The 26,648-nt window shown below is 35.6% G+C and overlaps 1 protein-coding gene across 9 annotated transcripts in view; it reads left to right on the plus strand.

Annotated features, from left to right (window-relative positions):
* The window catches only part of SETBP1 (SET binding protein 1), a 468,541-nt gene that overhangs the window by 409,579 nt on the left and 32,314 nt on the right, over positions 1-26,648 (plus strand). For 7 of the 9 annotated variants that reach the window (XM_074279242.1, XM_074279246.1, XM_074279245.1 and 4 more), the window contains one exon: positions 25,120-25,290. The exons of the other annotated variants lie outside the window; for them this stretch is intronic. In XM_074279242.1, the coding sequence (XP_074135343.1) occupies positions 25,120-25,290 (171 nt within the window). The remainder of the gene's footprint in view (positions 1-25,119; positions 25,291-26,648) is intronic. 9 annotated transcript variants of the gene reach the window in all.

A 26,648-nucleotide genomic window follows, 5' to 3' on the forward strand; every position in this document is an offset into this window, starting at 1 on the left:
GTGAAAGAGTCTATGCTAAGAATTAAAATATTTTAACCCATTTGTGGTCAGGAAGTGGTTAGAGTACAGTGTGAATGAGACCCAAAACTAAGGTTTGATCCTTACATGGACTTAGCCAGCAGTCTCATAACACAGAAGAAACCAAAAAAGTGAGTGTGAATGGCTCAGTACACGTACGTCTCCCTCCAGTAGAAAAATAATTCAAAGAAAGTGTTTTACTGAAGATAGGTTAATGTCATTATATTCACATAGGAAAGATGGCCTATTTTATTTCAAATAAATGTGTCTACAGAGAGGATTAATATCATGACAAAAACTTGACTCCTTGTCAAATAGTTAAATAGTACAAAGTGATAAGGCTGGGTTTGAACCCTCAAGACTGTTTCTTTTGAAGAAAGCAACCATTGTTAGAATATCAAGAGAGCTTGTTTATAATTTTTGCTACTATTTATAAAATAAAAGGTATTTTTAAAGATGCATTTGTTCCCAGAGGATTTACAAGTATTAACCTCGTGATACCTGTTAGAAATAAGTATTAAGTAAAATAATACTTCCTACTTACAAGAAAAGAAAACTGGTTCTGGAAAGTGAGAGAACCTGAATTGAAATTCTGCCTGCCCCTGATGCTTACTCTTTGTGTGACCTTGGGCAAGGCAATACAACTCTGTAGATCTTAGTTTCCTCATCTGTAAAATTAAGAGGATTGGACAAAAACGTCTCTGAGGTTCTTTCTTGCTCTAAATCTATGCTCCTGTTATCTGTGATCCAGTGGTATCTTCAAAGCAAAGACTTCTGAAAAGAAATTAATTCAGGAGTTCTCTTGTGGAATCATTAGTGAGCAGAGGTTCTCTCTTAGAGAGAAGCCTAAATAGCTACACCTAATTCAATTAATTAAAATCAGATATTTGTAAAGCACTTAGCACAGTGCCTGGAACATAGTAGTATACATGTAAAAGCTTACTCCTCACCCTCCCATTTTATGTAATGCTCTATACCATGTATAGGGTTGAAGCCTGATGGCCAATAAATACTGCCTTATTGGCTAAATTAGCCTTCTTATCGCATCCTTTACCCTATTAAGTCCCCTTCTGGATAATCAGAAAGGAAGGATAGTATTAAGTGAGGTCAGTTTAAGACAAACTTTATTGTCTGGAAACTTAGTCATGAGCAACTTCATGAGGCTGGATCTAGAAAAGAGATTGAAAATGTGTACAAGCTGAGATCAAGGAATAGGCCTCAGGCAATATCAGATGTATCAGTGGGATGATCTATCTAGGTTTTCTGCCTCCCTCTCCCACTCAGCATGGTTAATTCCAAACCAAAGGACTGAGACTGAGTTGAAAGAGGTTGTTGTTGTTTAATAGTTTCAGTTCTATCTGACTTTTCGTGTTGGGTTTTCTTGGCAAAGATAATAGAGTTATTTTTTTTTTCCTGCTCCAGTTCATTTTACAGATGAGAAAACCGAGGTAAAGGGGTTAAGTGATTTGCCAGCGATACTCACTTAGTAAGTGTCTAAGAACAAATGTGAACTCAGGAAGATTATCCTTCCTGACTCCAGGCTCTGCACTATGTGCACTATGACTCCAACTAATATATAAATAGCCACAGCTAACACAAGGCAGAATATGGAGTTCAATGAACAGAATGCACCTGCTGAAAGGGAAAGAGCCTGAGCAAATCCCAAAAGTGTAGTAGAGTTCAAAAAAACACCAAGATCATTGTTATTTTCTCTGTATAGTTTGTCTCCTTGATAAGACTGAAAGCTTCTTGAGGACAAGTGTTACCTCTCTGAGCTGAATCAATTCTATTGGTTGATTGGTCTCAGATCTTTCTAATAGGCTGAGAATTTACAAATCGAATACTTTACTTTTTCAAGTTGTCAAAATTTATTTTTGTATCTTTCATCATTAGTAATTAACAGTATAAAAACACTTACATTCATTATCTCATTTGGTAATCAGAACAACTCTGTGAGTTAAGCAGTTTATACCTCTTACTGTCCCTATTTTTCAGATGAGGAAATGAGGTTAAAAAAAAAAAAAAAAAAAGATTAAATGAAATGTCCAAAGTCACAGATTCCTAAATCATAGATCTAGAATTTGGAACCAGTTTTCCTGCTGCATCTCTAATCGGGGTTCCTGGGACTGTGACATTCAGAGCTAAAAATATCTTTAGAGTTTATCTAGACCAATCCTCACATTTTTATTGTGTAGAAACTGAGGCCTACAGAGTTAAGTGATTTACCACAGATGGTAGAGTGAAGTTGATAAAGCAAACATGGGCATTCTAACTACAAATGCTAATAATTAATTATAAGCTCAAACATTTAGATAGCATTTTAAGGTTTTTAAAGTGATTTATTTATATATTATTCCATTTAACTTTAATCTCACGATAATCCTGATGCTTTAATTTCTCCTTATAATGATGAGGAAGTGAGACTGAGAAATGTTATGTGATGTGTCCATAACTGTAGTTACTAGATGTCCAAGATAGGATTCAGTCTCAGTTTTTTTTTTTCCTATTCCAAGTTCAGGACTTGATCTGCGCTACCACTTAGCTGTTAAGATGGAATTTCTATTATGTCACAGTACAAGCAGGCCATAACAATAATCCAGTCTGGGCTTCCCCTTGACAAAATCTCCTTTGAGATTTAACACACCACATGTATCAATGGGAATTGACAAAGGCTGAAACAAAGGCAATGTAGGATAGGTAGCTAGGTTTCTTTACACAGATGATGAATTAATTTGGGTCCATCTCCAAAATCAATCAACCTCTGGAAAATATGGTCTTAAATTCTACGACATCCCTAGTTCTCTAAATGTCCCTAGGGGACTGGGTTGAATCCTAAAGTGATAGGATTAGGCCAGCTTCAGGACTCTTAGAACAAAGTGAATATTCAGATACACATTATGGATTCATCTGTCTTGAAGGTTTTTTTTGGTGAATATCAAATGGGATAATATTTTTTAAAGTGCTTAGACAAGTGTCTGGCATATAGTAGGTGCTTTATAAATGCTTATTCCCTTTTTTCTCTGCCTCAGAATAAGTCTAGTTCCTTGAATTTGGTTAATTGCCACTTTGATCCAGAGAAAAATTTTCAGAGTATTTCTCTCATATCTCTAAAGAGTACTAGAAAAAAAAAAAAAAAAAAAAGATTATTCTATGTGAAGTAGAGGGTCAGATTAAAATAAAGCCTTTGTTCTATGGCACTTTCTATTTTAGCTATGTCAAGGTCACACCATCATCATCATTACCACAGCCCTCATCACCATCAATTTTTTATTTAAACCCTTAACTTTATATATCCTAACCTTGTAAATGACTCCTGCTTTTCTTACAATTTTAAGGAGCATATAAGTTTGTCTATCCATCCATCCCTACCCCATCCTATCCAAAGCTTAGGAGTTTATAGCCCAAAGCAGACTCAAGTTATACAGACTAAAATATAAAGGACATTAGACAAGAGAATGCAAACATGGCCCAAACATCAGAGAGGCTCAAACTTAGTAGATATTTATTTTGTTTTATTTTACAAAGGTACATGACTGACTTGGGCTCTATCAGAGAATTTCATTGGAAAAAGCTAAAGGGAATAAAGCACAGTGCAGGCCACTATTTCCTGATGCACTATTTTAGGAACCAAACCAATTCTGTCCTAGTCAGAGCAACCATCACTGAATCTTAATTTCTGCTGTTGCTTGCTAGTAGAAAGAAGGATCATGTCGGCATTAGCATCTAGGAAAGAATGGAAAGCTACAGAGTGGCACCCTGTTAAGTTGGGGTGCTTCTGAGAACAAGAGGGAGAAGGGAAGGGGATTGAGAGACAGAATGGAAATGGGATTGGATAGGATTCTAGGGCCAGATTTCAGCTGATGGAGAAAATGGTGGCAGAGTTTAGCTACCACAGGACCTCAGACTTTAACAAGCATCTTACAGAGTTCTTTTAAAGGCAGAACCTTCTGTATCTTTGTTCTCCCTCAGTCTCGGCTTGTAAGTATTAGCCTGATGTTGTTTACTTCTTCTCCCAATCTCTCCAAGGAATATGATTCACACGTTTTCAGATTTATTTGAGCAAAATGCAATAAATATGCTGCTTCAATTTTAACTGCTGGACTGTAGCCAGGGTTTTTAATGAATCTGGCCTGTGCTACTGAAGTGTTCCAGGATCTCCAAAGCTCTGGGCACTGTTAGATTACACACACCCATGCACAGCAGCAGCAGCAGCACACACACACACACACACACACACACACACACATTCTCTCTCTCCCTCCCTCCCTCCTTCCCTCTCTGTGTGTGTCTCTCTCTCCCTTTCGGTCTCTGTCTCCCCCCTTTCCTCCCTCCCATTCTCTACCTTCTATTCCCTTGAGGTCCTGTGACTTACAGGCAACTGCAGGTTTTTCTGAGTACGCTCTGGTTAAAATTAGCAAATGCTTTTATTATTCAAGGAAAGAAAGGATTCCTCTGTTTTCTTTTATAACTACACAGAAATTGTGCCTTTGTTTCTGCCCATATTATTGGACATACCAATAACTTGGTCTCCCTACTACCTTTCTTGTATCCCCATTTCAAGTATTAGTAAAGTAATGTTTCTCAGATTATTTTCTTATTTATTTTACAGATTATTTACTTATTTTCCTATATGCCATTTTCCCCAAGAGTATAAAACTACTTGAGGACAAAAGTTACTTTTGCCTTTGGATACTTAATGCTTGATATATAATAGGTGATAAATAAATATTTCTTGAGTTGACTTGTTGAGCTGAAAAGCCCAGTTAGTTTGTTACCTTTCTTCTTGTTGTTGTTTTAATAATCACATGGTTATTACTTTGACCAATCCTGACTTCCAGTAAAAAGGAAAATAAAAAAAGCACACATTGTTAGGACTAGTTGTGGGGTGAAAAAAAAGCAACCTAAATAGTTCCCAGTTCCAAACACACTTCCATATTTATTCATTACTTAAGCCTTCGTTATTAGAGTCTTGGAGAAGTAAGAAGATAGAACTGGGAAGGGGAGAAATGCCTATCCTAGCAGGAATTATTCTCCAGAAACAGAGGAATAAATTTTATAGGACCATTGGATCTGGTCAGTTAACCAATCAACAAGAATTTATTAAATGTTAATACATCCCAAGCAATGTGCAAATGTTGAAGATACAAGTGAAGAGAAGAGAAAAAAAAAAAAATTAACAGTTCCTGCCCTCAACAAGCAAACATTCAAATGGGGAAGACAAGATATAAATAACTAGGTACATGCAATATATGTAAATACAGATAGTAGATGAAGATAATCTGAAAAGGGGGATAGAGTAAGCATTTGTTAATCAGCTATTAGCTGTAAAGCACTATACTAAACACTATACAGATATTAATTTATTTGATCTAAAAGTATTTTCTTCCATAGTATTTCATTTTTCCAAATACACATAAAGATAGTTTTCAACATTCATTTTTGTAAAACTTTTGTGTTTGAAATTTTCCTCCCTCCTTTCCTTATCTCCCTTCTCCCCAAGACAGTAAACAGTCTGATATAGGTTAAATATGTGCAAATCTTTTAAACATATTTCCATATTTGTCTTATTATACAAGAAAAATAAGCAATCTGAAAGTAATTATATACATTTATTTAATTGTGATAAATATGTGGGTATCTAAAGTATATTTGCATTTTGATGTGTCATAACTAAGATTCTACTTTCTATGTAATTGATGATTTATCATACAAAAGAATGATATTAAAATATGAATCATCAAAATAATAGATTTAGAGCCAGAAGAGACCTTAGTGATGATTTAATCCATTCTCCCTCCCCCCACTTTTTTTTTTTAATACATGAGAAAACAGAGACCCAGAGGCACCTATGTGGAATAGTGAATCATGAAACTTGAATTCAAATCTGGCCTTACTAGCTGTGTGACCCTGAACAAATTACTAAATCTCTGCCTCAGTTTCCTTATCTATAAAATGATATAATAATGATAACAGCATCTACCTTTCATGGTGGACATAATGAAAAAATGACATGTTGGTAAAGCCCTTTGTAATACTTAAAGTGCTATGTAAATGCAAGTAATGATGATGTTCATGATGATCACAATGATAATGAAGATGAATAGTCATTTTTCTGGGGTCATGTAGTCAATAAGTGCTTAAACCTGAGTTTGATTTGTGGTCCTCAGACTTTGAATCAAGCATTCTTTTCGTTGTGTCATGTTGTCCCTTGCATATCATAAGACCAGGTGTGATAATGCAAAAGAATATAAGTGGGCCAAGGGAAAGAAGTATATATTCCTTTTAGCAGCATCAAGGCATCAAGCAGTGGGTAGATACAGAACTTGTCTAGCCTGGTTTTCTTAAAAGCAAAGATTTGGTTGCCAGGACCTTCATGACAGAGTGACTAGAAGACTAGAATTTTAGAGAAATGGATTATTTATCTTTTTTTCTTGTAGAATCTATTACAAGATATGAGAAGTAGAGAGGAGGAGAGCATTAAGAAGACATTAGAGAGGAAGAAAATTATTAATGAGAGTAGAGGAGAACAAAAATGAGAAGCAAATAGGGAAATAAATGTGGGGGGGATTAGAAGAAAAAGGTAGAAAGGAAGCAAACAGTCTAAGAGTCAGAGAAGAGAGAGAGAAAGAATCTGGAAATAGTGTTCAGGAAACTAATACTCTTCATTCAATAAATATTTAGCCATTAGCTGTTATCTACTAGATATAGTATTTGATAGTGAGATACAAAGATATGTAAAACATTGTCCTTTTGCTCAAATAATTTGCAAGGTAGTTGAGAAGATAGAACATATAGACTAAGACCTTCAGTCCAAAAAGTGCCCAAGATACAATATGCTGGACAAAGAGAGACCACATCTAGCTGAGTTCATCAACTTCATGGAAGAGATAGCATTTGAGCTAAACCACAAAGATGTCCATAATTTCCATGGCAGAAGTGGCAATAGTATTCTAAGCATGAGGAATTTTATGATTAGAGACCAAAAGTATATAAGGTTTTGGGGAAAAAAAACTATCTAACTCTTTAGAGATTATTTCTATAGGTTAAGAGTAAGAGATAAGAATGATAAGTCAGGGACACTTCTGCAGAACCTTGAAGAACAAGCTAAGGAATGTACACACACACACACACACACACACACACACACACACACACACAGAGGAATCAGAATACATGACTTCTTATTTTAGATCTGCTACTTACTACTTATAGGCCTCAGTTTCCTGGTTCAAAAAATATGGAGGCTCAGCTAGATTAATTCAAGGCTACTTTTACCCTTAAAGGCTTTATGACTTACATGCTTATATGCTGAGAATGACTATGTGACTTTATTTTCGAATTTGGCCCAGAAACTCTTTAGGGAAAAATAACATTATTTTCAGTCAGATATTTAAGACTTGATGGGCTGTTTTCCCACTCTTGACAAAAACAAAAAGTCTCCAAAAAACCCACCTATGAATATGGATATTATTTAATTCCTTGTACTAATGGACATTGCACATATTTTTTTTCTTTTTTGAGCACAAACCATACTCTGATCATTCCCATTATTGCCAGAGATTTTTATTGATGACAGTTCCTATTTGTTTCTCAGCCCTTGTGGTTGCTATCCTAGAAGAAAAATATGCTTGTTCTGAAGTTTTGTTCCCTTGCTGGGGCCTTTTACTATTGTTAATAAGCAGTGGAACAAATGGAAAGGCAAGGGAATGCCAGAGAAGACAGCAAATATATTTCCTACTTCACCATTTAGGTATCTTTAGCATTGCTCATCTGATGGGTCCTAGAAAAAGGATTGGACAGAGTCAACACCGTTCTTCTCTGCCACTGCTTGGCTGTCATTTCACTTCTCTGAAATAATAGGGAGCAGGATGATTATTGCAGTGGTAGTATGCTTTAGTGAAAAGAGATCTAGAAGTCACTAAATCAAAAGAAGACTCCCTGGATATGAAAGGGATGGGAAGTGAAGGGAGGAGGATATTCGGGAGTAGATATGTTAGGTTTAAAAAAAAAAAAAAAAAAAAAAAAAAGCTTTAATAAAACATAATTTTTCTTCTGCCATTAAAATTTAGTTTGAGAAACAGTTACTCAACTTGTATGGTCTCGGACAAATTGCCTCCCTCTCTTGGTATAAAAGTCAATGCCTAAAGCTAGAGGGGTCAAACTTGTCTGTGGGCCCACACAGCAGCAAAGCTTCCAAGTGATCCCCAAAACAGATTAAGATATAAATGAGAAATGTTTAAGAAAATAGACAAAATACAGTTCTTATTCAATCATATCTAAGTCTTTTGAGATTTTCTTGACAAAAATACTGGAATGATTTCCCATTTTCTTCTCCAGCTCATTTTACAGATGAGGAAACTGCAGCAAGGGTCTAGTCATTTGCCCAATGTCACACAGGTGGGATCTGAAGCCAGATTTTGGACTGGGAAGAAGAGTTTTCTGACTTCAGGCCTAGGAGTCTATCCCTTACACCACCTAGCTGCCCTAAAAATATTCAATGTAGATGTGATATTTCTAAATCAATATGCAGCTCAGAGGGATCAGTTTCTATTTAAATTTGATAACACTAGACTAAGCTCAGTCTTAGGATCCCAAGATATAGTTTTCTATGACTTACCATTAGCACACAGACTATCTATTCCATGCTTGCTCTTCTTAAGAATTGATACTAACAATTACATACCTCTCTTTATCTTACCCTTCCTGTAATGGACTAATAAAAAAGAACTTGCTTCTGTTAGGACTCTCTAAAATATAAAATTCTTATTGTCTTGATTGAATGCTGAAAGCTTTATTGTAAGATCTAAAAAAAAATGCAGTCTTGTTTCTTTTTCAAGTGTCTGAAGTATGTAAAGTTTCTTTTCTTTCTTTCCTTTTAATTTTTGGTAGTATTTTTAGCCAAAGAATCTTATGAATAAATATTGATGGAACTTAAAAGTATTTTCTCTGGATCTAGTCCTTTGCTATTTGCTGTGTGAGTACAATTTGAAAGAAGTATATCATGCATTTTTTACCCTTCAGGAGCTTAGAGTCACATGTAGAATATATAACATATATATGTCATAAGTATTTGGGAAGCAAGGGCAAAATCAGTGAAATGTATATGTGATAGTTATGCATCTGTGTAGGTATTTGGGAATAAGAGAAACTACTTTCTGATCTCTCTAGGATGTGGTTGAGCCATCAGTTCCAGTCAACAACCATTTATTAAGTCTTACTGTGGGCCAAGCACAGGGCTAAGTGTAGGGAATACAAAGAAAGACCAAAACAATCCCTGCTCTTGAAGAAGTCACAATTGAATACCATTAAATAAGTAGGTATATACAAGATATAGAAAGTCTATGGAAGACTATCAGACAGGAAGATACTAGAGGCTTGGAGAAAGCAAAGGTATTGAGCTAGATTTGGGTATGCTAGAAAGACCTTATACCAGCTTCCTCAGGATCCATATACCTGGTATAGGCTTCAGTTCTCCAGTGTTTTAGCTCAGGCTGTAGGTAAAGCAAATTAAGAAAGAACACCATCTTTGGCATTCCACATTTTATACTTGTTTGCTTTTTGTAATTTGGGACAAAGGACTTTTTTTTTCTGAGCCTTGCTTTCTTTATTTGTAAAATGCAGGGATTTGACCAGATGGCCTCTAGGGACCCTTCTACTTATAAATCTAATATAATCAGGTACTCCAAATCTATAGCATGGATAATCCATGGTTTAAGAAGCCAGAAGTAAGAAGTACTGCTTGAATTAGACCTCAAAGAAGATGAATGTTTTAAATAAGATGTCAAGGAAAGAGGAAAGTTGATCTGAATTGAATGGACATTTTTTGTTGTTGTTGCTTTTTTTTTTTTTAAATGGCCAACACCATTTTGAACCATTCTAGATGCATAGCAATCTACTTACCACTATGGATTTTTAAAAAGACATATGCTATATTCTTTCACTTTCTTCAGTTTGGAAAAGGGAAATAATATAGCTGGTTTCAGAATCTGGAAATTTTCAGAGTTCTCCAGTCCATTGGAGATGCTTCCAGGATGACTCATAAAATGAAAAATGACATTGTCTATCTAGCATCTTTTTAAAAAGTCTTGTGTATGCATCAGTGACACCTCTTGGCCATTTATTTGTTGACTAAACCCTGGTGTTATTTTTCTTTTTTCTCTTCAGGCAGCTTATAGCTCACACTCACATGGAACCCTGGAAGTTATTTTTTAGCTCTGTGCATTTATAGGGATTTTCCACAGTTTTGTGGCCTAATCAAGAATTCAATCAGAATTAGTATGTCAGCATGTTCTGCCACTTCTTAATCCTGCATTAGGCTATTATGTGCTTGTACCCAGAGCTAACGAAATGGAATTAAGAAACAAGCCAGTGGCTGACAAAGAAGCTATCTGTGAAAGATTCTTTTACTCCATCTTCTTTGTCTAGCAGAAATGTATAAGAAACTTCATGTCCCTCTTCCTTCTCTATCTCTCTCTTTTCTTTCCTCCCAGTGGCATGTGGTATGCCTGTAACTGTGGGAAAGGGCTCTGTGGTTTAAATGAGAAATCCATAGTAGCTCCTCAGGAAAGTGAAAAGAAAAATATGTAGGAACAATATTGCTATCCCCATGCTTTTTAAACCATTCTAGATACATAGCCATCTATTTACTACTTTGGGATTTTTAAATGGGCATGCTATATTCTCTTGATGTAGCAAAAAGTACATTGAAATCTCCTTCTAGCTCACTAGTTGAATATAATTCATGCTTATTTGGTTTAGTCTTAGAGCTGGAGCAGGGACATGAAGTTGATACTGAAGTAACCAAAAGTAACTAAAAGACTCATGGCCCAGACCCACCCCACCAAAGAAAGTTTTGTGTTTTTTTTTTAAACAAAACTTTGTCTCTATGTGTGTAATGCATAAATAAATACCTGTATATGCATATGTGTGTGTGTGTGTGTTGTGTGTGTGTGTGGATATCTGACACAACTATAAATATATGGTGTAACAACATTTATTCTGGACTAAGTCAGGAAAGTAGGGTTATAATTTCAAGTTTTGACAACCACTGCCTACAGTATCTTTGGGTAATTTTTTTTTTTATCTATAGTGTGAAGGGGATTTCTAAGTAATCTCTAAAGTCCTTTCCAGCACTGATACTCTTCAAGTATATAGATTAAGGAGGTAGAAGAATGGAAAGGCTATTATGTTTTTCCAATGTTTGTCAATGACCAGGAAATTTTACTGTACTGTTGATTTTATAAAAGTAAATTATAATAATTGACTTACACAGGCATGTAAAGTTTTGCAGCATGCTTCTCAAATTTTACAGATAAAGTAGCTGAGGTTCAAGGTGGATGTGACTTGGCCAAACCCACACAGTGAGGAGATATCAAAGGCAGGATTTCAATCCAACTGTTTTTTATTCCACTCTAATACTCTTAACTACTAGATTATTGCTGCTTCATATTTTATTTCCTGTTGGGAATTTCTACGTTAGTAAAAACATTCTATTCAATGTGCATCATCTATTATGTTGCCTGTTGCCTCTTACTTCTGACATGCATATGTATCCCTCCTTCGTTACTCTTTGATTTTCTTAAATATTTAGAATCACAGAGTTTTAGAGCTAGACAGGAGATAAGATGTTATTTGGTCCAGCCTCCCCATTATGAATGAGGTAACTGATTTTCTTAGAGATTAAGTTAGAGATGTGCTGAAACCAGTTCTAATTGGGAGGCATTTATATCTCAGAAATAATTACCACATATCAGGGTTTGATTTATTGTTTTGTTGATTGTTTAAAATGAAGGAAGAGAGTCCATTTGTTAGACATTTACCAGTATACTCCTCTTATTTTCTATAAAGATAGCTTGAGCTCAGAAACAGTGTTGTAGAAGGCCCTCAAGATGATAGGCATACAGTAAAAACACCAATAACAATAATAATAATAAAACTGGCATTTACATACCATTTAAGATTCTAAAAGTCCTTTACACTCATTATTTTAGTTGAACTTCACAGCATCCCTAGATTAGGTGATTTGCCCAAGATTACATAGCTAAGAGTAACAATCAGAGGCTGTTTCCATTGTATCATACCACTTTCTTCATTAACCTAAAGGAAATTCTTTCTTGTCTTGGAATCTGCTACTAGAAGTTTGTAAAAGCATTCTTTATGAGACACTTCTCAACAATCTAAATGCAGAAGTAAACTATGAGAAGAACCTTAGAGATCATCTACTCTAGCACCCTAATTGACAGATAAAAAAATGGAGGCGTATAGAGAGGAAATGACTTGTCTAAGATAATACATCTGGTTATCAGAAGTCAGTCCTACTCCTTTATAATGTTCACTCCAGTTCACTCTACCTTGACTTATTAAGCATTAACTATTAAAATACATTTTATTATTATTTTAGGTTATAATTTTGCTGTTTTTCTTTTTCATTTTCTTTTCTTTCTTTTTTTCTTTTCTTTTTGGCTTATTGGCCAAAATTGCAAAGTAAATCTGAAATACAATGTGATCTTGAAATTAAGCTCTAAAGTTCAAAGTAGAACAACAAAATGTGCAAATAGATAGATAGATAGATAGATAGATATAAAAACAGATTTCCAGAGTTATGCTTATAAAAGGAAATATCATACCAGTGAATATTATTTTACTGTATCCATCCATATCAAATACTCTGCAACTTATTTTTCCTGATATAGTTTGTAGAATGATAATGAGTTAAAATTACTCCCATTTAAATTGTATAGAAGATGGAAGTAAGTTCACATAACTGAAGATGAACGTCTAAGTGTTGGACTCTATTAAATATATGAAATGCTAAGCTGAGCATGAAGAGAGAAGAAAGGCAAAAAATTCCTCTTTTAAAAGGCAATATTCAAAGAATGAGGAAGATCAAAGAAAGGAAAGGATAGGACCATAGCATGTAATGACAGGAAAGGGAAGGGAAGGAAAGGGAAAGGAAGGGAAGGAAAGGAGAGGGAAGAAGGGAGAGGAAAGGAGAGGGAAGAAAGGAGAGGAAAGGAGAGGGAAGGAGGAAGGGAAGAAAGGAAGGAGGGGAAGAAGGAAGGGGGGAAGAAAAGCATAAACTATTCAGTTTTTATTTTCCTTTCAGTTTCTCCTACAAAGTAATTTATCTTTGTACCAGAAATGACAGAACAGAAATTCTTCATGGGAAGTTCATAACCAAGATAAGCAAATAAGGACATTCTAAGTTTCCTTGAGAATGGATGAAATCAAAGAAGGAAGAAGATAAGCATTTAATTTCCTACTATGTACCAAGCATTATATTAAGTGCTTTACAAATATTATCATATTTGATCCTTTCAACTACCTCAATAAAGATGTTATTATCTCCATTTTTACAGATGAGGAAAATGAAGCAGATTGGGGCAAGGTCACAAAGCTAGCAAGTATCTGAGGCCATATTTAAAGTCAAGTTTTCCTGACTCCAGGCCCAGTGTTCTATGCATTGTACCACTTAGCTGCCTCTGAATTCAAGTTGCTTGATAAAAAATAAATTGCATCTTCAGGTTTTGAAAGCATTAGTGTATGTGATTTTTGAATCACTCTCAATGATAGTTGAAAACTGAAAGATTTCAGCAAACAGGATGTGTTTCACAGGCCTGAAAAGGAACAGGTGCCTTAACATTCATAAGACAAGAAATTAGAGTCTAAGTTATAAGCCAGTGAACTTGAGTTTGATTTCTGACAAAATTCTAGAATTGACCATTGAAAAATGATTAATGAACATCTAGAAAGGAGAATGGTGGTTTTGAAGAGTAAGCAAAAACAAGCTATACCAGCTTAAAATTATTTCCCCTATTGACAGGTTACTAACTCACTAATTCAGAAGAATGTAGTAGTATTTTATCTACATTTTAGCAAAGTTTTTATAAAATATCTTGTACTGTTCTTGTGAAGAAGATGGAAAGATGTGGACTAGATGATAATACAGTTAAGGTGGTTTTGAACTGATTAAATGACTGAACTAAAAGGGTAGTCATTAATGGGTCAATGTCAACTTGGCAGCAGATCTCCATGAAGGTTCCCTAGGGATATATGTTTAACCATGGTCTGTTTAACATTTAGATTATCACCTTAAGTTAAAGGCATACATGGTATGCTCATCAAATTTTGCAGATGACAGAAAGTGAGGAGGGACAGGATACTTAACACTCTGGATGACCAAGATTCAGAAAGGCTTTGGCAGGTTATAAGATGAAATTCATTAAGAATAAATTTGAAGTCTTCCACTTGACTATGAAAAAATCAACTTTACAAATATAGAAGAGGGAGGCAGAGTTTAGAGAGCAGTTTGCCTGAAAAAGATTTAGATTTTTTAGTAAACAGTATGATGTAGTAGCCCAGGCTGCCTAAAGAAAAACTCTGTCCAAGAATGAGGATGACACGTCCTCTGGGCTCTATCATGGTCAGGCCACATGTCGAGTATTTGGTTTAATTCTCAGTGCCAGAACTGTAGAGTTTCCAAGGGACAGCCACTGAAATGGTGAATGGCTTTGACCATATATGAGTGTAGCTTAAAGTAACTGGGAAGATGCAGCATAAAAGTAGGATTAGGAAGAAAATAATAGTAATTTCAAGTATTTAAAAGACTGCCTGATAGAAAGGGGGTTGGTTAGATTTGTTTTGTTTGACTCCAGAGGGACAGACTCAGAAACAATGAATGGAAATCACAATGAGGCAAAGATAGGTTCAATGTCAGGAAAATTTTTACACATTCAGATCCCACAAAAGCAGGATGACCTGCCTTAGGAAGTAATGAGTTCTCCTTCATTGAAAGTCATCTGGAAGAGGCAGGATGATTACTTTTCAGATGTTAATTGTAGGAATTCCTTTCAGTTATAAGTTGTTCACTAAGGTGTCTTCTAACTCAAAATTTTTGATCATCTTCGATTTTTCCATCTTTTGCCACTAACTTCTTCCAGGGTAAAATGTCTTATTCCTTTCCCTTTAAGTTCTTTTCTCTACTCAAAGCCTGATTTCTTTTATTGGACTAAAATCACCAGAGAGACTTTAAATTTTTATTTTTAACTTTCTTTTTACTGTCACCTATCTGGCACCAAAGTCCATCATGCTTTGAGGCTACTTCTTGCAAAATACTTATTTATATTTTAATAGCATCCTGCCTTGGTTATTTTTAGCCTTTTTTTAGTTTTCCAAATGAAATTAGTGGGGCATGGAAGTCTGCAGCACATTTACTCCTCCTATGAGGCTATAGTCCTAGTCATCCTGTTGGCTTCCTATGAATCTTCAGCTGGAGTTTAAAAATTGCCTTCTCAATTTCCAAAGTTCTCTGCTGAATAAATTTCCTTTTCTGATCTCAATAACAATAACTCAAATAAAAATGCTCTAATGCTTGCAAAGTGCTTTCATTATATTAAAGTAGATATTGCAAGTATTAGAAGCCCCATTTTCCAGATAATGAAGCTTTAGGGAAGTTAAAGGACTTGTCCAGTATCACACAGCTAATATCTGTTGAATCCCAAATTTGAACCAAGCCCTCCTGCTTTGTAAGAATTTGTCTAAGGATGATGTAGCAGTATATCCTACTATTACTTCACAATGACTCCTATCTATATTCAACATCCCTCCAACCAAAATGCTATAACTTTGATCATTTTCTTTTTCCTTTCTTACCTCTCTGGAATGTCTAAAAGTCACCATTGCTACATTTTGATGATTCTTAAAACTTTTTAACTAGAGAGAAATTTCCTTTTTTTTTTTCTTTTCTTTTTGTTGTTGTTGTTGTTAAATAAAATCGGAAGCCCAGCCTCTTTTCGCCATGTTCCCTATGCTAAATGCCTTTCAGCCACTTTATAAGCTATCAGACATAAATACCATTCTTACATTATTTTGTGTCTTTTTGTCTAATATAAATCTGTCTCCCCAACCAGGGCTTATCTCCGGCTACCTTGTTGTAGAGACTGATTGTCAGATACACATACATGTATGTATGTATGTATGTATGTATGTATGTATACCGCCTCATATTTCTTGAACACAGGCTTGAAGAACCATCTAAGTAGAAAGGAATAGTGAGATGCACTTAGTCTTATTAGTTTCACTAGGACTGACTCTCCAATCCATCAGTGTAGAGAGACACTGGAAAAACTCAAACTATTTCCACATCTCATTTACATAATGGATGAGATGTGAAATGAGCCCAATGCATGAGGAACCACCCAGAGGCGCTAAAGTTTATCACAATATGTAAGAGTTCTTTTAGATCATTGCACTCAATTGCCACTAACAAGATAAATTAATTGCATTACTGTACTAGCCTCAAGATGATCAACTATAAGCCTTCAGTAGAGGGAGTGCAGCTGTTGGCCAAGCATGTGGTCCAACAGTCCAGGGATACTTCCAATCCAAATTCTGCTGCCCCTTTAAGAAATTCTGGGCTCTTCTGTAATCTGATGGTGGACTTTGGCTTTATTAGTGAGTTAACCGAGAATGAGTAAATCAACTGTATCAGACAAGCCTCAGGACATCTAGAAATTGATCATTCTGCCGAAATAAGCACTCTGTGTTTATTAGCTGGGAGTTCATCACTATCGCTTCCCTTCATCCAATTCCTAAGAGATTTCAAAGCTATCATCATGGTATTAGCTCTTCTGACTGAACTACTAGAGATAAAGATTGGGAGATCTATCTAATGATGGGTCTAAGTTTCTGTGATTTTTTTTTCCCCTTTTTACTCTGTGGCTTGGGCCTTCCCAGTATACAAGCTCTGTTTGTGGATCTGTGTGTGTGTGTGTGTGTGTGTGTATGTTGTGTGTGTGTGTGTGTGAGAGAGAGAGAGAGAGAGAGAGAGAGGGAGAGAGAGAGAGAGGGAGGGAGGAAGGAGGGAAAGAAAAAAAGGAAGGAGAGAGGTAGAGAATATTCCTTTTAAAATGAATTAAGGTGGGTGGTATAAAGAAAGCCCACTGATGATTGTGTTAAAACAATGGAACTTTTCTATACATTAAAGAGACAACCATTTAACAAGGATAATGCATTTTGAATTAATGTCTCTAGCCAGATAGTAGCTGATATTGCATTAAGAAGAATAATTAGTTTCCATAACCACATTTATCATGATATAGTTCTAGCATCCCCATATGATCAAGCTTCTGCCAATTTGTCCACAAGAGAAGAGCAAGTTTTGACTGATTCATTCAAATCAGTAAATAGGCATTTATCTATTTCTATGTGTATATGCACACACACACACACACACACATACACACACACACACACACATACACACACACACACACACCAACACACACACACATACACATACACACACATGCTGGTGAAATTAGGCTCTCCCCCTTCCCTCAATGTATCCTCTAAATAAGCAGTAATCAAAATGCAAATAATGTGACCCAGTTAGCAAGGAGATCTACATTACCATACAGATGCAATGTGTGACTAAACACACAGGATATAGATGGAAGAGATTGTGTGGGGATCTTCCATTAGTTTGTTCTGAGTTCTGTGCACTGGGGGACAATATAAGAAAAAATCTTTATATAGAAGAAGGCCAGAGACCTCAGGCCTGCAGCATTTGGTTCATTAGATGTGTTGGCTTCAGAGCTATTCAGTACCAACAGAATTATAAATATATAGCTGCATAATAAAGGCCAGTACTCTAGTATGTGAACATTTAACCCCAGGAGCATAAAATCTACACATTGGCTAGGTAATTCATTATTAAGTATCGGCTAAGCGTTAGATACCATGTTAGTCTAGGCATTAAAAAAAACAAAAACTGAAAATGACTCCTATTCTCAAGGTGCTTTACTGTCAACTATTTCTCAACAAGCCTTAATGGAATTGACAAATGTACCTGCAAGCATCATCATGAGGACATAACTTTTTTTAAAAAAATGAAAACATACAATGGTTATTATTTTCAAAGATCTGAACTCTCCTTTTCACAAAATCCTGGTAGGAAATTCCATGGAGATTGTATGGTAACATTGTTCCCTTGAGGCCACCAGTCTGGCCTCTACTGTTATTCTGTGAAAAGAATCACTACTGACTAAGATCATCTGGCTCAGGTCAGGTATAGAGATACATCATTGGAGCTCTCAAGGGAGAGCAAAGGTTGAACTTTCTGTTGTAGGCCCAAGGGATATACAGGTTAGGGTTTAAGAAACCACCAAATCCTAGACAGCTAATTTCTTCACTCCACTGAAATGTATGAAGTTAGACAAGGAAGCTTTAATGAAAACCTTTTTTTCTGTGGAAGGTTTTAAGTGAAATTTTCCAAGGTATGCAATTATTTTAGACCATTTCTGCCCATACCTCAGAAGCATTAAGGTGCAAAAGGAAGGGGGAAAAGGCATGAGAATTATAATTGAATAATTAATAGAAGTTTGAATGGATGAACAGATAAATGAATAAATAGAGTATTTATTAAGCACTAATTATATCCCTGATTTGCAAGCCTATAATGAATGAATCTTATTGTTGTAAGAACTTAGGAAATCTCTAAACCAACTTGTTCATTTTAGATATGGCAAAACAGAGAAAACAAGAATAAGAAATTTGCTTAGGGTCATAAGGACTAGCTAGTAGCTAGGAAGAGAATCTTTGCTACTGGATCTCCTGACTTCCAATCCAGTATGCTACAAACTAAAAATGTTCTACTTGACAGATTTGATCAGTGAAAACTGTTTATTGAGCAGCTCCCATGTGCCTATCTTCATGCCCTGTGTAATGGGAGATGAGAAGATAGTCCAAGAAGCATATAGTTTGGGGGAGATATATGGAAAAATTCAAGGGTTCATTCTCTGTGCTATACAAATAAGTACAGAATATAAATCATATCTATTCCTTAAGTTTGATCATAAAGATTAGTGAAAGATATAAATAAGACTTGGATTGAGTCAAGAGATTTAATTCCCATTTATTTATAAATAAGAGCATTGTGTTAGGTAGACAAAAAGCTGGCATCAGAGACAGAAAGATCTGAATTCAGTCCCCACTTCTGACATTTACCGGCTGTGTGTGCCACTTGAACCAACCTCCCAATGCTCAGAGAAGCTCTTTGAACCTATAAGAAACTCCTGGAGCTGCTTTGATAGAAGGAGTTTTCTCCAGAAGCTTCTTCTATCAATGAAAATACAGATCCTATCTTTATCCCTATATGGACTCTAAATATTTTCATTTTGAGGTAATCTCTAGTCAGAGATTAAGAAAGGAGTATTACAGAAAACACATGATAGCCATTGGAGACTGAATGTGCACCTTTTTTCTTTCCATAGATAAATCAGCTGGAAAGCAGGCTTACCAGATAAATTGTTAACCATGGGCCTACCCAGGAATAGAAATAATCCTCAAAATGAGTCAGATTCTTAGATTCTTGCTGCCTCCGTCTTAGAGTACAAAATGTGTGTGTATACATGTGTATGTGTGCATATATATAATATATGTGTATGTGTGTATATATAAAAGGTGTGTGTGTGTGTGTGTGTGTATGTACACACACACACACACATATGTATTTATATGTGTGTTGGTATATATTTATCTCCTTTTCTCTACTCCCATAGCCACCACCCTAACATGAGACCATCATCACCTTTCACCTGATCGATTGCAGTAATCTTCTGACTGACTGTCCTGCCTCAAGTCTCCCCCTACCCCCATCCATGCTCCACTCATGTGCCAAAGGGATTTTCCTAAAAAGCAGCTATGACTGTATCATTCTTCATCCCTCACTCAGTGAACTCCAGTGACACCTTCTTACATTTTAGGATCAATACAAAATCTTATTTTTATTCCTTTACAACCGAATCTTTTCCTACATTTGCAGTCCTTCACTATACTCACCTCCAAAAACTCTGTGATCTTGCCACACTGTTATTCATCTAAGACATGATACCTCCCAATTGTGTTTATTTGCACTGGCTATGTCCAGTATTTCTTCCCTTACCTCTGCCTCTAAAGTTCCCCAGTTCCCTCAAGATTTGGCTCAGTTCATAACTTCTCAGTCTATTCTGCTACTGTTGCCTTTCTTCTATTTCCAGCTACCTATCTACACTTTATATAACTTATATGTACATAGTTATTTATTCGGTGGTTCCCCTGATACAGTGTGAATTCGTTGAAGGCAGAGACTAAGTTTTTGCCTTTCTTCATATCCCCAGAACTTGATACAATTCTTGATACATTATAAATACCTAACAAATGTTGGTTGACTGACTGATTCTGTGAATTCCCATTGCATTTAAAAGTCACATGTAAGACTCTAGTAATTAGATTCAATTCCACTTTATCTATAATTGTTAAGAAATAGAATAGCAAACTATTATTTTAAAAATGGAATAATAATGCTGTAAAAATACTTTTGAAAACCTGTAAGTACTTAGATCAATGCAATGAACTGATAATGAAAAATAGACTATTCTTTGTAGAGAAGTGATAGGCAGGGTACAGAATGAGACAGATATGTTTTTGTGTACAGTTGTTGAGGGAATTTACTTTTCTGGATTATGCATATTTGTTATAAGAAAATTGTTTTTCTTTTTCCAATTGGGTTGGGGAAGTAAGGGAGTAAAAATAGATTTCTGCTTTTTTCTTTTTTTTATTAGAGAAGGGGCAATGCTATAGATATAAAATGTTTTATGCATTTTAGATCAAGTATCATTAGTTTTACTTAGCTGTTTTACTTTGTTACAAAAGCCCTCTCACAAAGTAGGAATTATTTCTAAGTGTTATAACATGAAAACAAAACACATGCATAAAACTCAAATCAAAAATAACCGAAAAGGTTATCATCATGTCATTCCCTTATTCTGTGTGTGCCTTTTTACTTTATATGTAAAATAAAGTTCAGATATCTTATCCTGGTATCCAAGGCCCTCCACAAATGTATTTTTCTTATTCTTATTCTCACTGATATACCGTATGCACTCTTCCATCCAGAATGAGCTACTCATTCCCAAACACACTACAACCTTTAATTATCTAATAGAGTGCTGAGTCCAAAATGAGATTTTAAACATGAAATTTCAAATGCTGAAACGTAAGGTGATGCTGATATCCTCCATCCTACTCCTTCTCACTGCTCCTTAATGATACCTTAGGCAGGTCACTGAGACTCAGAAGCAAATTCTCTTCAGTGATTGGTATGACCTTAGTCAAGTTGGAGAAAAGGTAATTGAGCAGCAACTACTACTTGGGAAGAAATAGAACAAAAATATTGAAGGTATTGACTCCCCCTCAAGGCAGTAAACAGTGCTTTGGTCTTTGACCTTTACGAATCCTGGGGTAGTCAATAACCTGGCCGTTAGAAGCTGTGCCTGCCACTGATTTTGATTTGGGAGTAGTTTAACCTTGAACTGAGATCCAAGTAACCACGGCAACAGGAAGTAGGCCTCCCTAGCAGGAGAGTAGGAATCCATAAATCATGGTCCCTAATGCAAACACTGTGTGCAGGTAGAGATTTGAGGGGATAAGTGGTTTGTGAGAGATTACCTTTGAAAAATGAATGACTGTCCCTTGATGTGTTGGAGCACAGTTTCACAGACTTAAAAAAAAAAAAAAAAAAAGAATTATCAATAGAGGTCACCAGGTTAGAGCAGCATGCTTTTATATAGGTTTCTTTCCCCTTCCTCAATCCAGTCCCACTTTAATTATGAGCAGATGCTGAGTCTACAGTATTATTAGCATTATTATCTCCACTTTTTTTTTTAAAGCTTATTTCCATTCAGTAAACATTTACCAAGCCCCTGCTATGTGCAGAGCATGCTGCATATGTGCAATACAAACAATGCATAGCTAGAAATACAATCCACCACACACCCTAAAACAAGTCCTTTCCCTCAGCATGCTTACCTTCTACTGGGGATTATAGCATATAATAGCATAAGTAAATATAAGTTAACGTGACAATAAAGAAAGCATTAACAATTGGAGGTGAAAGACTTTGGACTGAGGTAGCTCTTGAAGTGAGCCTTTTGGAGAAGCTGAGGAAGGATTCTAAATTACAAACTTTCATGATGTTTCACTTGCGATGAGCTATTCAGATGTCCTGGTATTACCTCATGTTTACATTTACCCCAGTATGTTCTGATACAGCCTTTGATCATAGGATTCACTTCATCCTAGGTGTTACTTCCTCCAAGATATCAGGCTCTTATGAAATTGATCCTTTCCTTCTTTGGATTTCTGTGAGTGAGCCCTTACCTAGCAGACTTGCCTATCCAGTATATTTATCTACTGTTCCCTGTATCATAGCTATTTCCAAAGTCTGTCTCTCCCCCGCCTCCCACCCTTTAGATTGTAAACTCCTAGAGAGAAGTGCCTTATCTTATATCCGCTTTTGTCCCACCCCCATGTAGTATAGCATCTTGCATTTAAACACCTTTTGAAATCATGTGTATTTAATTCATTACTTAGAGTTTAAAACAGAAAGTAGGCTTTACATCAAAAACCTTTTCTAGCATCTCAGTTTCAGTAACCAAGCTGTCCAACTACATGCTAAGTATTGTGATCAGTAGAACCCTATTTCTGAGATAATGACCAACTTTAGGACATTTCCCATTCCAGAAGTATCCACCCCCCTTCAGAGAATGTCTATTGTACACTACATGGGGCACTCCTGGATGTCCCTCCAAAATAATGCTTCTTGCAGTTCATTGTTGAATGCCAGCTCTGGATTTTGAAACTGTTCTACATTCTTCAACCTATCTTCTGTCAAAATGCCTCCACCTTAATTGCTTCTTGGTAGCTATCTGGAATGAAATGGAAACTGAGAATAGATATGACCTTTCCAATTGTCTCAGTAGTTAATGCCACTTAATTCCTGCCACTCTTCCTGAGCTTTGCTTTTTATTCAGTTATCTGCCACACAGATGGTCTTGCATTAGGTACTATGTTCAGCCACATGTGATATTCTTAGGCAGGTATTCTACTTCTTGAGTTGTTATTCCATTCTGTGCATTTAAGTACAAAGTCAAAAAAGAAAGATTTTAAAAATGCAGAAATTGCTGCAATCCCTTTTTTGCTTTTCTTTTGCAATTTGTTTTCAGAACCTTTAGATGGTCATTAACAACAATAGTTTCACAAAACTTAGATGAAATCAGAGGAAGAGAGTCATTGTAAATTTTTGAAAAGCCCAACTTAGATTTTTCCCAAAAGTGCATACAATAGCTTAAATTAATAGGCTTAACAAAGTATCTGGTAGAAGCCCCACTTTTTTAAACAGCTAAAGATTCCAGAGTTTTTGCACTACTGAGGATGTTAGGAATACCTAGTCTAACCGTTTCTTTTTAGAGATTGTAAGTTTTGGTCCAAAGACCAACATAAAGTAGCTTGACTCAAAGGTATGTGCATGAAAGTAATGGTTCCTGAAGCTTTCAAAACCCATTTGTTCTGTTACATAGCTTAAATATTCTTCTTCTGGGATGGCTTTTACTTTTAATTTGCTTCACAAATCATAATGAGAGTAAAGATAAATCTAATTCTGCATCAAGCCTGTGTCTACAATGCCACTAATTCCACATCAGTGAGATTCAAATGATAGCAATATTCTTATACAACCTTAACAGTCAATGGAAAAAAGTACATTCTGGGGGGGAAAAATTACTTGCTTCCATTTAAAACAAATGTTAGTGATGTTTAAAAGATCACTTAAGCAATGGACCTTAATCATTAGCCCCAGATTCTCTTCATTATCAGAGTTAATAACCATCAGTTTCAACAATCTATACATTTAATGGCTTTATTGTCCATTGAGCCATTGCATGATCTTCTATATTTCCTCATCTTTGTCATTCAGGACTTTATTCTTTTTCCTTTACCTTATTATCTTTTTAAAGTAATTTAATGAAATCTTATTTTTCCTTTCCCCTTCAAAATGCAATAGTCTAAATTTTAGAATGCAGTTTTTAAAAAGTTATCCACTATACTTATAAGTTTAACATCCTCAAATGAGCTTCCCTACACTGAGACTGTGGTCCTTCTTCCTTGATTAGAATTGGGAAGTCAGCTTCCCCAGTTGTATCATTGGTAGCTGTCTACATATTCCTATTAGGACTTCCAATTATGAGGTATCTTCAAGGCAGCTATAGCTAAATAATTTTATTTTATTTTTTGTTTGGTAGAGTGCTATAGTTGAGCCAAGTGAGACCTGAAGGGTTTAATTAAGTATGTCCTCTGATCACATATGGCAAAAAAAAACTAGGTCTACTGGCAAAAAAATTTTCCACTTAATTACCCAAAGCACTTGACAGAAAAATAGATATTCACCTTAAAATACAAAGTACCTTGTATTTGATAAGGCTAATGCTAATGACTATTTTAAATGATCCCCTTTAGGAGAAAGTTTTCCATCAAAGGGTTAGATACCTAGTTTTTTAAAAAATGAGTAATTCATTTTCCCTTTTAAAATTTTAAAAGTTTTTTCTCCAAAACATTAAAACCACCCCCAAAGAGATCACTGTATCTATTCCTTTATCTATATATGATATCCTCAAGTTATTTTCAACTTCTACATCAGTTTTTCTTTGTTTGGACTCATGATTTCAGTGGCACAGGAAACTGTGTGTGGAAATTCCCCATAATGTAACAGTCACAGAAATTTGCTTAGGGCACTGAAAAGTATAGTGACTTGCTCATGATCACATAGCTGATATATACAATCCACCACACACCCTAAAACAAGTCCTTTCCCTCAGCATGCTTACCTTCTGCTGGGGATTATAGCATATAATAGCATAAGTAAATATAAGTTAACATGACAATAAAGAAAGCATTAACAATTGGAGGTGAAAGACTTTGGGCTGGGGTAGCTCTTGAAGTGAGCCTTTTGGAGAAGCTGAGGAAGGATTCTAAATTCATGTCTTTCTAATCCCACGGACAATGTTCTATCCATTGTAAGACTCTGGAAGTCCATTTGATTCTTTGTTTTATTAATGCATTTTATCTTAACTTCATTTTTACTTTAGATAAAAAGCTTCTCTACTACATTAACTTCATCATCCTTTATAATAAAGAAAATCAAGCAAAAATTCTTGATTTTTGACTACATCTGTCTCTTTTCTAGTTCCTAATAATTAATCTACTGCTTATGGTGTTATTATTTTCTAGGAATTGCAAGTCCCCATTTAAAAGCAGATCAGACTTCAGTGAATAGTAAGAATGAGGGCCCCGCATCTACCATGTTGACCAGGAGGAAGCCAACATCGGTTGAAAGTATTGCAATAGCCCCAACGCCAGTATTATCTCTCCTTGCTTCAACAGCAGCAGCATCTGAAGCAGGTGAGTCCTGAGAAATCTGGTCAGTCCATGTTGTCTGTGAGAAGACTATGGAAAACAAGCTAGGAGTGTTCATGTGTGGTCTTGATCCAATCACTTATATTTGGCGTCTCAGTCTTCTCATCTGTAAATTAGGGATATTGAGCAAGGTAAATTGAAAGCTTTTTGAGAGTAAGAATTGCTAATGAGAAAAAGAAAAACAAAACAACAAAAAGTGTTGTATTCCCTTGTATTTGCATTCCTATTTCCTAGTATAATTCCAGACACATAGTAGGTGCTTAATAAATGCTTGCTAATTAGTTGACTTTTGCATGTCATATGGTACTATTAGACTAAACTCCAAGTTTATATACATAGAGTACTTAATAAGTCTTGGCTGAATTTGAAATCCAGTCACCTCTTCTGATTTCCTACCAACCTACTGATCTCCTCTGAACTCATAGAATAAATTTTCTGTATCATTTATTTTACATTTAATTATTTAATACCTTAAAATATTTCTTATATCACTGTCTTATTTTGTATTGCCATTTAACTTTTTTGTGTGTGTCTCTCTTCAATTCTATCATGAGTTCTTTGAGAGCAGAATCCCAATCTTATGTTTTTTGTGTTTGTTGTTGTTTGGTATCCTCTAAAACATTCATCTCCCAGATGTGAATATAATAGACATAGTAGGAGGTTTATAAATGAATGCTGAATGAATGAATGAACAAATGAATGAGTTATTTCTGGGCATAGTAAGAATTATAGCTATTAAATTTTAGAAACTATGAAAGGGAGTTGTCATTCTGCAATTCACTTCAGCCATAGTCTCTCATTGACTTATTCATTTTGGCAGGTAAATCAACCTGTATTTACCTTTCTATAGTGAAATTTCTCTAGACCAGTGAGTTCTAAACAGGTAGTCATAGCTTCCAGGAATCTGCAGCATCACCAAAAGGCAACCATGGCTTGACCCCAACAATTATGTGATCAGCAAGAGGGATCATCCTACCCTCCCCAAAACAGAAAGACATAGAGGTTGACTATAACATAACTATTCATACTGTTCACCTATTACATCCCAGTAATCCTCAACTCCATCCCTTCCTACCAATGTACAAGCTCCCAGCCTTCCCTCTCCTAAGACCATTGTGAAATGAAGGGATTTTATATCACCCACAACATAGACTAAATTAGTAATATGTGGGACTTAGTTCTTCTGAAGGAGAAATAAAGCTCGGCATTTCTAGTCTTCTTGCTACCCCATATTCTGACATTACTTCAAGGAAACATTACTAATTAATTACTCTCCTTTTGCTGTTTTTCTGGGAGTTTCCTCCATCTCTTGTACTGTTGCCTATGTTGGTCTTCTCTGTTTC

This window comes from Sminthopsis crassicaudata, chromosome 1 (assembly GCF_048593235.1).
Source record: "Sminthopsis crassicaudata isolate SCR6 chromosome 1, ASM4859323v1, whole genome shotgun sequence".
Classification (NCBI taxonomy): domain Eukaryota; kingdom Metazoa; phylum Chordata; class Mammalia; order Dasyuromorphia; family Dasyuridae; genus Sminthopsis; species Sminthopsis crassicaudata.